This window comes from Frankliniella occidentalis, unplaced genomic scaffold (assembly GCF_000697945.3).
Source record: "Frankliniella occidentalis isolate FOCC.00 unplaced genomic scaffold, Focc_3.1 Scaffold2, whole genome shotgun sequence".
Lineage (NCBI taxonomy): Eukaryota > Metazoa > Arthropoda > Insecta > Thysanoptera > Thripidae > Frankliniella > Frankliniella occidentalis.
Genome location: NW_026267132.1, coordinates 4,175,788 through 4,188,951, shown reverse-complemented (window position 1 = coordinate 4,188,951; position 13,164 = coordinate 4,175,788). Strand labels below are relative to the sequence as shown.

The window sequence follows — 13,164 nt, the reverse complement described above, 5'->3', positions numbered from 1 at the left end:
TAAAGTGAAAGTTCGTGGTATCGCAAAAACATTCGGACTGTCCCTCTACTGTACTGTCCAGAGATAGAATTAGCTAAGTTAACTCTCTCAATCACAGATACCTACCTGGTAAAGGGTTGCATCGCCAAAGCAAGCAGAGCATTCGTAGTCATTGGGACCTACGCAGTACTTGCAGGAGTAGTGGCACCATGAACACACAGAAATGTGAGATGCTGGGTCAATAGTGGAGTAAGTACGGTTTGGACACTTCTCTTCACATTGGCCTTGCCATAGCCACAAGTTTGGAGCACATTCTGAAAATCAGCATGAGAATTTTTAAAAAATGTTATTTAGGTAGCAAATAAAGTGGATTTCCCTTGGGAATTCCCGCTTGAAGCCTTCACTTTGCTACACTGGTTGTGGCACATAAACCAATACACTGGAAAAATAATATGATCGATTACATGATTTCTACATAATATCTACATAGTAAAATTTGATTTGGATTTCAGATTTAGGCCTGTTTCATATAGTAGTGATCAAAATATTTTAAAAATTAATTGGTATTAGCAGCAAAGCTACTAACAACTATTTTTCTATTTGTTTTAAAGTAATGAAAGCCAAAATGAGAGTGCAAAAAGAGTATAGATATTACTACTACCACCACCAGCAGCACCACCACCAATATTTGAAACTAACATCACACAAAACAATAAAACCACACACCCAAACAAACAAAATGTAAAGTCAAAAAAGTAATAAAACGCTCAAAATGAAAGCAGAAGGAAAAGAAAAGGATCTACAGGGTAGGTATAAAATAAGTACACACGAGAGACAAATCAGTTAAGGTTCATCTTCTATATGTTTCCACCTTTTAATTATGTGTACTTTCCCTTACACGTACCGTATATCTTCCAACAGGTTTGATTATTTAAAAAATCTGTCATGCAGCTACTTAAAACCAGTAATTCAAAGCCAAAAAAAAGGAAAGAAATTAACAACTGATTGACTAGAATAAGTCAAAGAAAGTATATTCTTAATGAACAAGAGAGAAATACAATGAAATTATACATGAGAACAAAAGCAGAAATCAGTTTCTAGCAAGAAATGTGCAGCCTAAGATACAACCAGATCTAGTTGAGACAAGTTCTACCGGTTCAAATCATCATGCGCAGTTCAATGCACAGTGTCAAAGCTGACTCACCATGACACCGACCACAAATGTGGTAGCAGGCAGGCAGACAGCAGGCAGGTACTTGAATATCCTCAGAAGAAAAGGGGAAAATTACCACATCCTTCACCTGTTAACTTATTTAGTGGGTTTTTCTAAATACCAGTGCACCTTCCCACTGTATGGTGCCACAATAATTGTAAAAGTGCTTCAAGTATAAACAGTGAAATATTGGTAGGTAACACTATCCCAGTACTATTACACTGAATTCTAAAGGGAAAATTTCCCTTGACTTGACAGTTTTAGAATCAGCGCATGTTTGCTGCTATTCCTAATCAATAATAACTTTCACCAATGAACTATTTTAGGTGACGTGCTCAGAAGTACACAATATTTATCATTGTCACGATCAAAGTTTTACAGTAGGAATTGGCTGGTCCTATAAGACTAACCTTTTTTTTTCGGATCGCAATAATTATTGATTAGTTATGTTATGGTTTCCTTATGCCGGGAAGATGTAAACTAGCCAAAGAAGAATGTAGGGTGTGTGGGAGGTTTAGTCTTTAGTACATGACCAGTCAGCTCTCTATAAATATTTAAACATTATAAGTAACCTTCACTTTGAATAAATAAATTGACATTATCATCAGATCAAACAAAACACATTCCATTTATTGGTTTATATACTTCATCCATACAAGAAAACAATGATCTAACTATAGCTAAGTAGGAAACGATGTTCTGGATATGTAGTAATAAGAGTCAATCTAGATTTGCCCCCACATGTAGATAAACATTTGCTTTGAAATTTAATAAAATAAGAAAAGTTTCTTTTATACTCAAACAAATAGTTTACTACTAGTAGTTTGGATCAGAATCCCTTCTCCAGAAACAAATTTGTTTCCAGGTAAATTGGACAGAAGATTGATAAAAAATCCATTTTCACTCATGCTTGCCAAATTTTTAAAAACAGAAAACAACTGATTTTAAGATATGTCACAAAAAAAATAAAAATAGAATGTGAACATTTTGAAATAGGTAAAATAAAAGTGCCCTTGTAAGTTAATTGTCTTCATTCAAATGTCAAATAAGTCACATTGTATTATGTAAATATTTGACTAAGGGCAAAGTGATTAACAAAAAAAAGAAATATGCTTGACAATTGATGTAAGTCTTCAAAATGATAAAAATATAACTTTTTAAAAAGTGAACTTTACAACAACTTTAAAAAATCAAAATTGCCAAACACTATAATTAAGAAATAACAACTTTTGAAGACTTTCATTAGTTTCAACACAAAAACAACTTGCACGAAATGAAATACTTAAGAAATAGATTACTTTTAAATTATGCATATTGCACTCTATTAATAAGTGATATCACATTGTTGTTTATGCAATTGGCAAGTTGAACTTTGTTGTTTTGAACTTCAGTAAATACATTAGAGGGATGTAAAAGATTACAGTATATTTTTCTGAACCAACCCACATCTATTTTATTAAGTGCCTGGGGTAAAATGGAAATGCCAAAATTTTCAATACTGATGTAAAATTATGAATATGCTTTAAATTCAATAATGAAGGCACAGGCCACTGTTTCTTCGACAATCAATATCAATGCTGAAACATCTACCAACTCTTTTCATAACAAAATTAGAAGGTGAAAGTTTCACACACACAAATATTTTTTTAGAAGGTGTGCTGTCACTTCATGGTTTTGAGGTTACAGTTCACACACACTTCCCTTCAAAATAACCAACATTTGCAAATGTAGAAAAGAAGTGGCAACATAAAGTTTGCTGCGCACCTACAAATTTTCAGAGTTGATTGAAAGATTGAGTCTATAGAGTTCAGCTCTCTAGAGCTTACATTAAGGAGCCTTAGCTTATCACATTATTTACTGATGATCGAAACGTTTGACACAATCCTAATAGTTAGGTAACTTTTTGTATCCCGTTTGAGCAAGGAAAATGTAAGGCCCTGTATCAAGTAAGGGTCTTGACTTACAAAAAACTTACAGTCCAGAATTTCTTAAAAATACACAACTATAGTGAAACAGATCACTGTCAAAATATTAAGAAACAAACAAATAAGTTAAGTTAAGAAAAAGGAGGTTTTGACACCAAACAGATCATGAATGATATACATCGTCACAAGTGAGTGTTCTACACATTTTGATAAGACTAATGCACCAGGTTTTTAAAATCTATTACTGAAGGACGTAAACTAGACAAAAATAAAACATATCTTATCAGCTGAGCAGCATTTGACCATGCATCCCTACAAACTCTTGCAGTTCCAAATCACAATAAGTTTAAAAAGAAATTTTTGAAAAAATCTTAAAGGAATTCAAAGTAAAAACATTAAAAGATTGCATCTGCTTATTTGAATGTAAAATAAAAAAGAAGAATTAATAAAATCCAATAATCACAGCACCTCTTTCTTCACTGAAATAGATGACTTATCTCAGTGGCCAGGTTGCCAGTCCAACCTCTTTAGAAAATATGTATTTAAAATTTGTAAGGAAAGCAGGCAAAACAGCTCAGTTCTTTGGTATGAGCAAAAGTTCTATCGATAATATTAGCCTATCATGAAACATTGAAATTATGGCAAAGCAAATAACTACTAGCACACAAATCTTCATCAGGAAGGCATGATTACGTGTTCCTAACTTAATGATATTATCAGAATCTTTCTCGAAATAGGACCCATTTTCAGTAAAACAACTGAAATAAATAGTATTTCAAGGGTCACATACATTGCTATTGGGAGACTTGTATCAATATTGTCACTCTGATGGTTCTACTAATTATTTAGTGGGACTAGATGAAATTATTGAAAGCCTGATAAAATAGTTTTGATACCCACAATGAGTACAGCTTGGGGTTTGAGGCCAAACATCCAGGGTACAGCCATGGAAAATCTTAGTTGTGCCTTGACAGAACGTAAAACTTACCTAACCAGAAAACCTAGAAAACATTTTACCCCCTCGTTTGCTGAGATGGTCCCTTTTTAAATAAATCTTTTGGTTGTTAGCCTACCCAGGATGCTTTTACCTCAATGACTTATAACACATACTCACTGGAGTGTTTTCAAAGAAATGTAATTTTTTGAAGTGTGTCCTTTTACCTACCAGAGAAACACTTTTCAAGTAGGCATATTGGTGCAAATACTGAACTAATCTGTATACACCAGTCTTTTTCTGTTTTCTTGCACCAAATCATGGTTTCAATTGTAAATCATTAGTGGAATGTTAAGTACAAACAGCTCCACAATGATTAAAATCTGATAAGGATTGATCTTAATCAATCATAAATACTACCGGAATAGGAACTGAAATAATACATAATAAAATAGGAAAAGCGTAAGAAATGACCTACAGAGATATGCAACTGGAGCTAGCTTAAACAAATCCATACATCATGGCCACGGTGCAAACATGGCCAGATATCCACTCTGATCACACATCAGTCTTTACTATGGACAACAGAACTTCATTTAAAGAACAACCTATCACTTGACTTCAGTAAAGCTCTTCATCAAGCTGGGAAGACAAAGTCTCACATAATCAAGGAAGAATATTAAGTGAATCTTGTGGTAACTGAGTATAAGATTCACAATATCAACAAAGGTAAATTAAAAGCTTCAGTGAATGCATCTCGAGTGCCTGAAAACTTTCATTTCATGAGTTAAAAAAGGATACTTTGGGTCCTTGGCCATCATTCACATAAGTAAGAGAACATACACATCAAATTTCTAAAATAATGAAAATAAAATAAATCACTTAAATAAAATATGGTACAGAAATAAATACTCAGTTATTAAACAAACTCTATGGGTGATTCTTTCTCAACAATTAAATATAATTAAGTAACTAGATTGTAACAGTAACGGTTTGGACCACTGGGAATGAAGCAAATTCTTGCATCATTAGACACAATTAAGTTGTGAACTCTCAAACACATTCCTTCCATGCCATTTGCTTTTGAAACAATTATTTCCAGTAGAAACAAGTCTATTTGACATACAAGATGTTTGAATACAACTATTATGATTTTCTATAACAAAGCTCTCATAGGAGGATTCATTTCTTAATGAAGATTTATGTCTAATAGCTGACAAAACTACAGGAATTGAACTGCATTCAGATTGAAAGACAGAACATGGCCTGGATTTACAGGGACAGTTTTTAAGCCTTGACAATTTTCTAGGACCTGTTTCATCAAAAAAGGGTCTTTGGCTCTTACAACTTGATACTTGATGAATTTTATTCCCATAAAGCAGCTGTGGAGCTGTCACTAGCTGAAGCAACAGAACTAAAAGTAAACACAAACCTAGGCAATAACGATGCGATGAGTCCTGTGACAGACATCCGGAACTCGAGATGCCATCTTCAGTCGTGCCTCGAACCTCATTATGAGTGTGACCCACATGGACTTCCTTCCACGGGCTCCCAATGTCGGGCTCCACGACGTTTTCATCTGTGAAAGCCACATTAAATACAGAAACTGCTGTAAGAGGCACTCTACAACATTAACTCATTGACAACCACAAGCTTTAGAAAAACCAGAAATCTACATGGAAGACAATATCACAAAGTTTCATTTGTAAGGTTCTGATGCAACAGATAAAGTGTTTAACTGCTAGCAAATTTTTAAAATGAAATTTAATAATTAATGGTAAAGTATCTGTGTTGTATTGCTGGACATCAAAATGCATTCTTTCAAAAAACTTCAAAAGAATGGAAAGGACCCACTGGTACTAATGTTGTATTCCATCATACACATACACAATCTTAATAAATAGTGTTAGCCCAAAGCAATACAAAATTGAATACTCACCATGCGAAGCTACATGCACATCATAATCCATGTTATTTCATTACTTGGAGAATAGGCTCCATTTATTCTATTGTTGATGTAATCTTGGCAACTAAGACCGTTTTAGAATACATGCAATGTCTTTAGGATGTAATGTTTGAAGTAGTATTAGTGCTACAGCAGCATAGTACACTAATGTAGTTTTGATAGAATTTAGGGAAGATGTGCTTTTGTCAATAGTCATGCAGTGGAGTAGTCATTTATGTACAGCCTTTTAAACTAAAACAATCAACATGGGAAATTTCATGCAGAAGATAGTTTTACTACTAATGTAGTAAAGTACCACAGTTGCTGTGGTATAAGTACACATGTCCAGTAATAAAGAATAGATGAAGTCTCCACAAGAAATTGTGTATTTCAGAGACTGGTCTGTGTTTTTCAGAGAAACTCTTAAAAAAGACCCTGTTTAGTTAACTGTTGGTTTTTATCTCAATTGTTACCAGTGCATACTACACAGACCCTTCCAAATTTTATTATAAGTTAAGCTGCTTGCTTTCATTTCAGTATTGGTTGAAAACATGTAGAAAGTAAAGTGGTATCAAGAGAAAAATAGGTCGAATGATATCAACGGATAGTCAGTTTGGGAAGAAATTAGGAGGCTCATTTACATGAGCAGCAAGGTTCCACAAAAGAAAAAATGAAAACACCAAACTCAGTGTTAGTTCTACTTTAAAGCCATTGTATAATACTGCAACACAAATCCTTTACAATTACTTCATGGTTTGACACCACTGGAAATAAAAGCCCCTCAACATTGAACCTATACAACAAAACTAACTAAGCCGACCAACTAGCAGTTGTAATTATAACAAATAAAGGGCCTCGCAATTCTCAACAAAAACTGGAGAATACCTGAAAAACAAAGCAAACACAAAAATAAATTCACCCAGCCCTATTTTGCCTGAAATATTCCAGAGCACTCTATGTACAAAACCCAAACCCCAGTATCCACATCAAATGTAATATTTAAAAGACCACACGAAGCAAAGAGTAATAAGAAGCATAATAACCATATCAAACAGCCCCACACAAACAAAACCACGTCAAGATGTAACACACTTTGCATTGCAACAAGAGATATCACACAAGTGAGTGTAAATTGTATTAAAAATTGATTTTTCTACTGGAGTTCAATGAAGCTAAGTGAGCTAAGTCAGCCAAATACTACAGACCACACTTAAGGTGCAACATGCTGGAAAGATTTCTAGAAGAATATGTACAGCAATTTAGTGAGATTTTTATCTAATGAATTACTTCATGTTTTAGAGACTATTTTAGTTGCTTTAGACATATCCCTGCTAAGCTATTTTTTGTGGTAAACCGATAAAATTAGCAATTACAATCTATGTATACGGTAGCCAGACTAAAAAGAAACCTATGAAAGTCGAGTCAATATGGTCCGATCAAAACTGCCTACAAATGATGGGAACGGTACCCCTTCGTGTAATGAGGCGTAGAAATGTGGGAACTGCACTGGAGCACTTACCTTGATTTGGAGAAGATTGATTAACGGGACGGTTGACGCCATATTTGCGATTGCCGTTGTTCACATTCGTGTTTGAGGAAGGTGGAGACTTTCTGTCACCATCGTTGCCAGGCTCAGTCTCCGTCCCATAGAGTATTAGCTTCCATTCAGTGAGAGTTCCTGTACAAGGAAAAACGTACGTGAGGCATCACGGTAGTAACGATAAAAAAGTCTAGTGACAGTGCACGCCAGTATGCAAATGCAAAACCTAATGACAGTCATTGATGTGTCAAAGAAAACAAATTAAGATAGAGAGAGATTGTTTTTAAAAGAGAAAAGAACTCTAAGAGCAATACTCATGCAGATAGAAGTAAAGACAAAAAAATAAAAACACAGGACAGTAAAAACTAAAACTTTAAAAAATTACTGTAGGAAAGTGGAAAAAAAGATTTAAAAAATACTAATATGTAAAAAAAACACAAAAAAAACAAGGTGCAGTTCGACGATCAAGAACAAGAACAACAACAACAACAACAAAAAGGAATGACAGTCTGCAACTAGAGAGTTACAATAAAAGAAATGGCAGTCTGCATCAAAAAAGCTACAACAAAAAACAACAACAAAATCAAACAAAAACACAAGAATCAATACAAGTCAAACAAGGAGCATGCTCAGATCATTATTTCTTGCCTTCCCCTTGATGCCGCTGCCTAGAGCCGCTCTTCTCGGCGCGCTGAGGGTTACGTGCGGGGGTGGGGACTGGGCCCGGGGCGGGGACTGGGGGCGCGGGGCGCGGAGGGGGAGGAGGAGGGGGAAGGGCCTGGCCGATGTAGCCAGACTGAGACGACCCCAAGTCATCGTGAAAGGGAAACATGGGGTACAGGTGGACCTTGGCGTAAGGTTGAAACACCGAAGCGGAGTTAGAATCGGGTTCGTTTTTCGACTTGGAAGACGGCGGCGCGACAGTGGTCCCAGGCACAGCCGTTGTTGACGCCTTGTTGCGAAGAGGAACCTTGCCCTGGGACTTCTTGTATGAACGGGGGATGGAAGTGGTGGTGTCCGCCTTGGGCTCGCGCGTCGTGGTCAGTATCCTGAGGTGGTTCTTCTGGGTGACCTTGTGCGTGGCATTGCGAAATGGCGACGACGAAGACGAAGGCGTAGACGGCGGCCTGGAGGTGGGCCGGCCTTTGCTCTGTTTCTTGTTCTTCCTGGGGAACGGGGGTAGGTTGACGCCAGAGGGAGGGGACATGAGCGAGGTCTTCCGACCAGCGGGGGACGGAGGTGGGGTCCTGGGGGGCGTCACGGCGTCCGGGGTGGTCGTGAAGCGCTGGTGTGGGGAGCCCGTCAGCGACACGTCGGGAGGGTACGCCTGGTCTTTGGTCGGGGGTTTGGACGTGCCGTAAAAAATGAGGGCCCACTCCTCGAGAGTCGCCCGTCCTGAGATGCCAGTCCAGTCCGAGCCAAGGTGTGACAGCAGGTGTTAGAGAGAGCGAGAGAGAGAGAGAGAGATGGGAAGGAAACATGTTAGAGGCACGAGCAAGGACACAAGGACACATCATGCGATAGCAACTCGTAAAATCGGAGGCCACGGCCGCCGCGAGTTTTGAGACGGTAGCGTTAGTAGACCAAACAAACCAGCCGGGCGTGGCGGGTCCGGGCGAGACCTCACCTAGGAAGCGGCCCTCGTTGTGGATCTCGAGCTGCCAGGTGCCGAAGGGCTGCTCGCCCCACGTGTGCACCGACATGAAGGGCCAGGCCGTGAAACCGCCGCGGGACATGTCCTGCGGCCGGCGCGCCAGCAGCGTCGACCTGGTGCCGGCCGGCGACGTGAGGTGGATCTGGAGGTCGCCGCGGCGCGAGGAGGCGAGGCTGATCTTGGCCTGGAGCAGAGACGGAGCGGAGGTCAGGCAAAGCGGGGCCGAGGGCGGGGCCACCCGACGCTCGCGCTCGCGCGCGCGCGCGCGCGCACCACGCAAAGACACTCACCTGGACGTGCTCCAGGAAGTTGACGCCGGCGCACTCCTTCACGTGGAGCTGTAGGACGACCTGGCTCTTGGAAGGTATCAGCCTGAAACGGAGGAAACACGCGGGTGCGTCTAGAGACCCATACCCCACCAAGAAAGTCTTCCGAATACGCACAGCGGATCTTACTTGTCGGTGTGCGGGGCGGAGACCTCGCAGCGGTGCTGGTCGGGGACCGACTTCCAGGAGCGGGCGAGCTGCACCATGGCGTGCGCGTCCATGAGGCCGTAGCCGAACGAGTGGCTCACGTTCCTGCCGACGCCGTTGACGGCCCAGTCGTTGCTCTGCAGGTTGGCGGGCCTGGCCGTGCGCACCACGATGTGCTGCATGTCGCGCCACGTCAGGTCGCGGTTGGCCTCGAGGGCGAGCGCGCAGATGCCGGCGGCCAGCGGCGCTGACGCCGAGGTGCCCGTGTGCGAGCTGGTGCACATGTGGTGCAGGTCGATCGTCACCACCTGCTTCTCGCCCGTCTGGCCGCTGCTGTAGGTCGTGGCCAGCGTCGAGCTGCACGCCTCCGAGTACCAGGGGACCAGCCCGTTCTCCGTGGCGCTCGAGATGGACAGCGTCCAGATCGAGTTGGTGTAGCCGTCGCAGTTGCAGTTATCCATGTCGCGGCCACCGTTGCCGGACGCCCACACAAAGATGGACCCCTTGCCGCCCCGACCCTGCAAAAGACGAACGAACGGCAGTGTGAGCTCGGCGCGGCTTCAGTGGCGAGTGGATGAGGGGAGGGGCACCGGGACACCAGAGGGCGGAGGGCGGAGGGGGTGCGACCTCCCGGGCCAGCGGTGGAGTCCAGTGGGCTCGGCGTAATCAGCGGCAGAGCTTTGCGATAAGCCGCTTATTAAATTGCAGCTCTTGCAACCCCTGCTGGCAACCCCTCCCGCCAAATGGCTTTGCAGTGTCCAAAGTTGGTCCCGCCACGTCCGTCTATCGGCTCGGTGTGCCCGCGCCTCCTGCTCGCGTCCGGCCCATGGGGGGGATTCGCTTTAGGGGCGGGAAAGTTTCCACGAACCGTCAGCACAGCAAGAGCAAGCACTCTGAGCATTAACGTGCGTTGAGATAAAATACGAATCTGCGTGCAAAAGAAAGAAAAGAACAAAAAGGAGCTACACTGGAAATGCAAGTGTGTGAATGTCGCTCACCTGCAGGTGAGCGACGTTCTATTCATACACTTTGGGTGGTAAACGTGTGAATTTCCTAGGAAAAATTCACACCTTTACCCCCGTAAGTGTACGAATGGAATGTCGCTCACCTGCAGGTGAGCGACATTCACACACTTGCATTTCCAGTGTAGGGTCGAACTGGGGCCGGGCCGGATAGCTATTTTTATTTTCCGCAACTTTTTCCTGAAATCCAGACGAAAAGTCGCAACTTTCCCTGACATTTTAAAAAGGCATTGGAGCAAGTAGATACTGACAACTGGAGCTATTTTGGCTCAGAAAAGTAATAACATCCACAGCAGCGCGCAATTATTTTGCCCCCCTTTGAATGTTTCCCTGACCCAGAATGAATTTCCCGGACGTTTCCCTGACCGGCTCGAACCCTCTCCTAAAACACCTCGCTCACCCTGGAGATGCCTTCGACGAAGGCCCTGGTGGCGAGCTCGCCAGGCCCGTCCACAGTCTTGCCATCGTCGTCCGGCCCCCAGGACGCCGAGTAGATGTCGATGTGCTGCGGGTTGAGGCTGAGCGAGCGCGCCTCCACGGCGTCCGTCACGTCGCCGTCGAGCATGCGGACGCCGCCGACGCTGGCGCCAAACGCCACGCCCACGGCGCAGATGGAGTTGTTGGCGGTGGCGGCCACCTCGCCCGCGCAGCGCGTGCCGTGCCGGTTGGAGTCCAGCATGTCGTACCGGGGCATGGGGTCGTCGTCATGGCTGTTGACGTCGTAGCTCGCCTGCGGATCCTGCGGACCGAGAGAGTTTCCAATTCAAGAATCAGTGCGGCGCTCGACGGCCGCGCGACGACGCCAAACGCCGCCATACTCACGTAGTTCCTCGAGATGTCGGGGTGGTCCTTCTCGAGGCCGTCGTCCAGGATCGTGACGACGACGCCGCGACCGGTGTAGCCCTCCTCCCACGCGGGCTGCACGTTCATGTCCAGGCCCCCACCTCGATTCTGCATCACGACAACAAAGTGTCACTCACTCACACCTCGAACGTGGCACTCTCCAGAGAGAGGGCGTGGACACTCACCAGGTACCACATCTGCAGCCACCGCGGGTCGTTGAACATGACGGGGGTCTTGGAGCGTTCCGAGCGCGGGCCGCCCCTGGCGGCGCGCTCCGTGCGCCCGGAGCCCTGCTCCTCCAGGAAGTCCCTCTTGACGCGCCTCCTGATGCGCTGCTGCAGCGCCCGCTTAACCTGGGGGGTCACAGTAGCACGGCACGGCTTAGCGAGTAAAAATCAAAATGACGAAAACATTCCTCAACTGACGGTAAGGATAGTCTGGAGTAGATTAGAAGCATTTCAGGGTACAGAGCAGAAGATTTTAATACAGTATATTTTTCCCCCAGCAGTGGCAAGGTAACCCAAAACTTGAACCTCAATATTTCTTTACCTCTTTTTACGCAATAACAAAACAAAAACACACTTAAAACGTGCTGAGGTTTGACTTTCAGAACGCTACTATACCACGAAATATTCAATAAACTCTGAATAATAAATACCAGCAGCAGCGTACTCACGTTAGGTTCGCTGAGCAGCCTGGTGTCATGGTGCGGGCTGGGGTCGACGGAACGCTTCGCCACCCGCTTGTGCTCGAAGTGGAACACGCCCTCGAAGATCTGCAAAGTCAGAGCGAAACACAGTCCATTAGTCATTAGTGCAACACCAACGCGCCGGCGCCGCCGTTCGCGCGCAAACTACGTGATTCGGCTGGGTGACGCGCTTCTTCCAACCAACCGAACCCCTCTCGCGGGCGGGGAGCTGTTCGAGGGGAAAGTTGGAGGGTGCCATTACCAAAGTTTACACCCTTTCAGGAAAACCGTTACCTCCGATGTATTTAACATGAGCCGGCTGCGAAAGCCTCAACAACTCAATCGTAATAAAAAGGAAAACAAGGGTCGGGACGCGAGAGTCACGGCGCGGCTAATGAATGAGGTTACCGCGGCGGGTCTGCCTCCTCCTCGCTCCCCGGGGCGCGGGCCCGGCCCGGCCGCTAGCGCCCGCCGCAGTCGGGGTAGGCCGCCCGCCGCACCGCGCCGTCGTGCGGGCCGGCCCAGCCGCAAGCAGCAGGCGCCCTGCGGCCGGGCGCCCCAGCTCACCACCACCCGGCGGCGGGGTGGTGTCACCGAGGCGTTCCGTGTGCTCTGCAGCAGCAGGAACTGTCGCGGTCACGCCGAGTCGCCCGGAGTCGTATCGCGCGACTAAAACTCGTCGGCAGATGGCGGTGGCGGCGGTACACAGCATGGGTTGATAGGAGGGGGCGCACGATGCACTCCAACAGACCCGCCCCGCCGCGCCGCGCCGCGTTTGGTTTGCACAGACACGATACTGCGCAATTAATCTCGTGTAATTGAGCACGGCGTACACACGCACGCACACATGCACGCGCACAGGGGTACGTGCCTGTACCGCGTTACATCAGCGGCATGCCTCCTCTCTCTCTCTCTCTCTCTCTCTCTCTCTCTCTCTCTCTCTCTCTC

The 13,164-nt window shown here is 44.5% G+C and overlaps 1 protein-coding gene across 5 annotated transcripts in view; it reads right to left on the bottom strand.

Annotated features, from left to right (window-relative positions):
- LOC113213681 (furin-like protease 1) overlaps window positions 1-13,164 on the bottom strand; it is a 139,077-nt gene that overhangs the window by 1,023 nt on the left and 124,890 nt on the right. For 2 of the 5 annotated variants that reach the window (XM_052264333.1, XM_052264337.1), the window contains exons 3-11: window positions 12,205-12,303; window positions 11,714-11,881; window positions 11,508-11,636; window positions 11,086-11,424; window positions 9,646-10,181; window positions 9,481-9,562; window positions 9,164-9,374; window positions 7,516-7,674; window positions 1,797-5,630 (exon numbers count right to left, since the gene is read on the bottom strand). In XM_052264333.1, the coding sequence (XP_052120293.1) occupies window positions 5,080-5,630; window positions 7,516-7,674; window positions 9,164-9,374; window positions 9,481-9,562; window positions 9,646-10,181; window positions 11,086-11,424; window positions 11,508-11,636; window positions 11,714-11,881; window positions 12,205-12,303 (2,274 nt within the window). In that variant the 3' untranslated portion in view covers window positions 1,797-5,079. Of the gene's footprint in view, window positions 1-105; window positions 294-1,796; window positions 5,631-6,681; window positions 6,882-7,515; window positions 7,675-9,163; window positions 9,375-9,480; window positions 9,563-9,645; window positions 10,182-11,085; window positions 11,425-11,507; window positions 11,637-11,713; window positions 11,882-12,204; window positions 12,304-13,164 lie in introns of those variants that run through there. The other 3 variants (XM_052264341.1, XM_052264344.1, XM_052264347.1) reach the window with 3 other exon arrangements.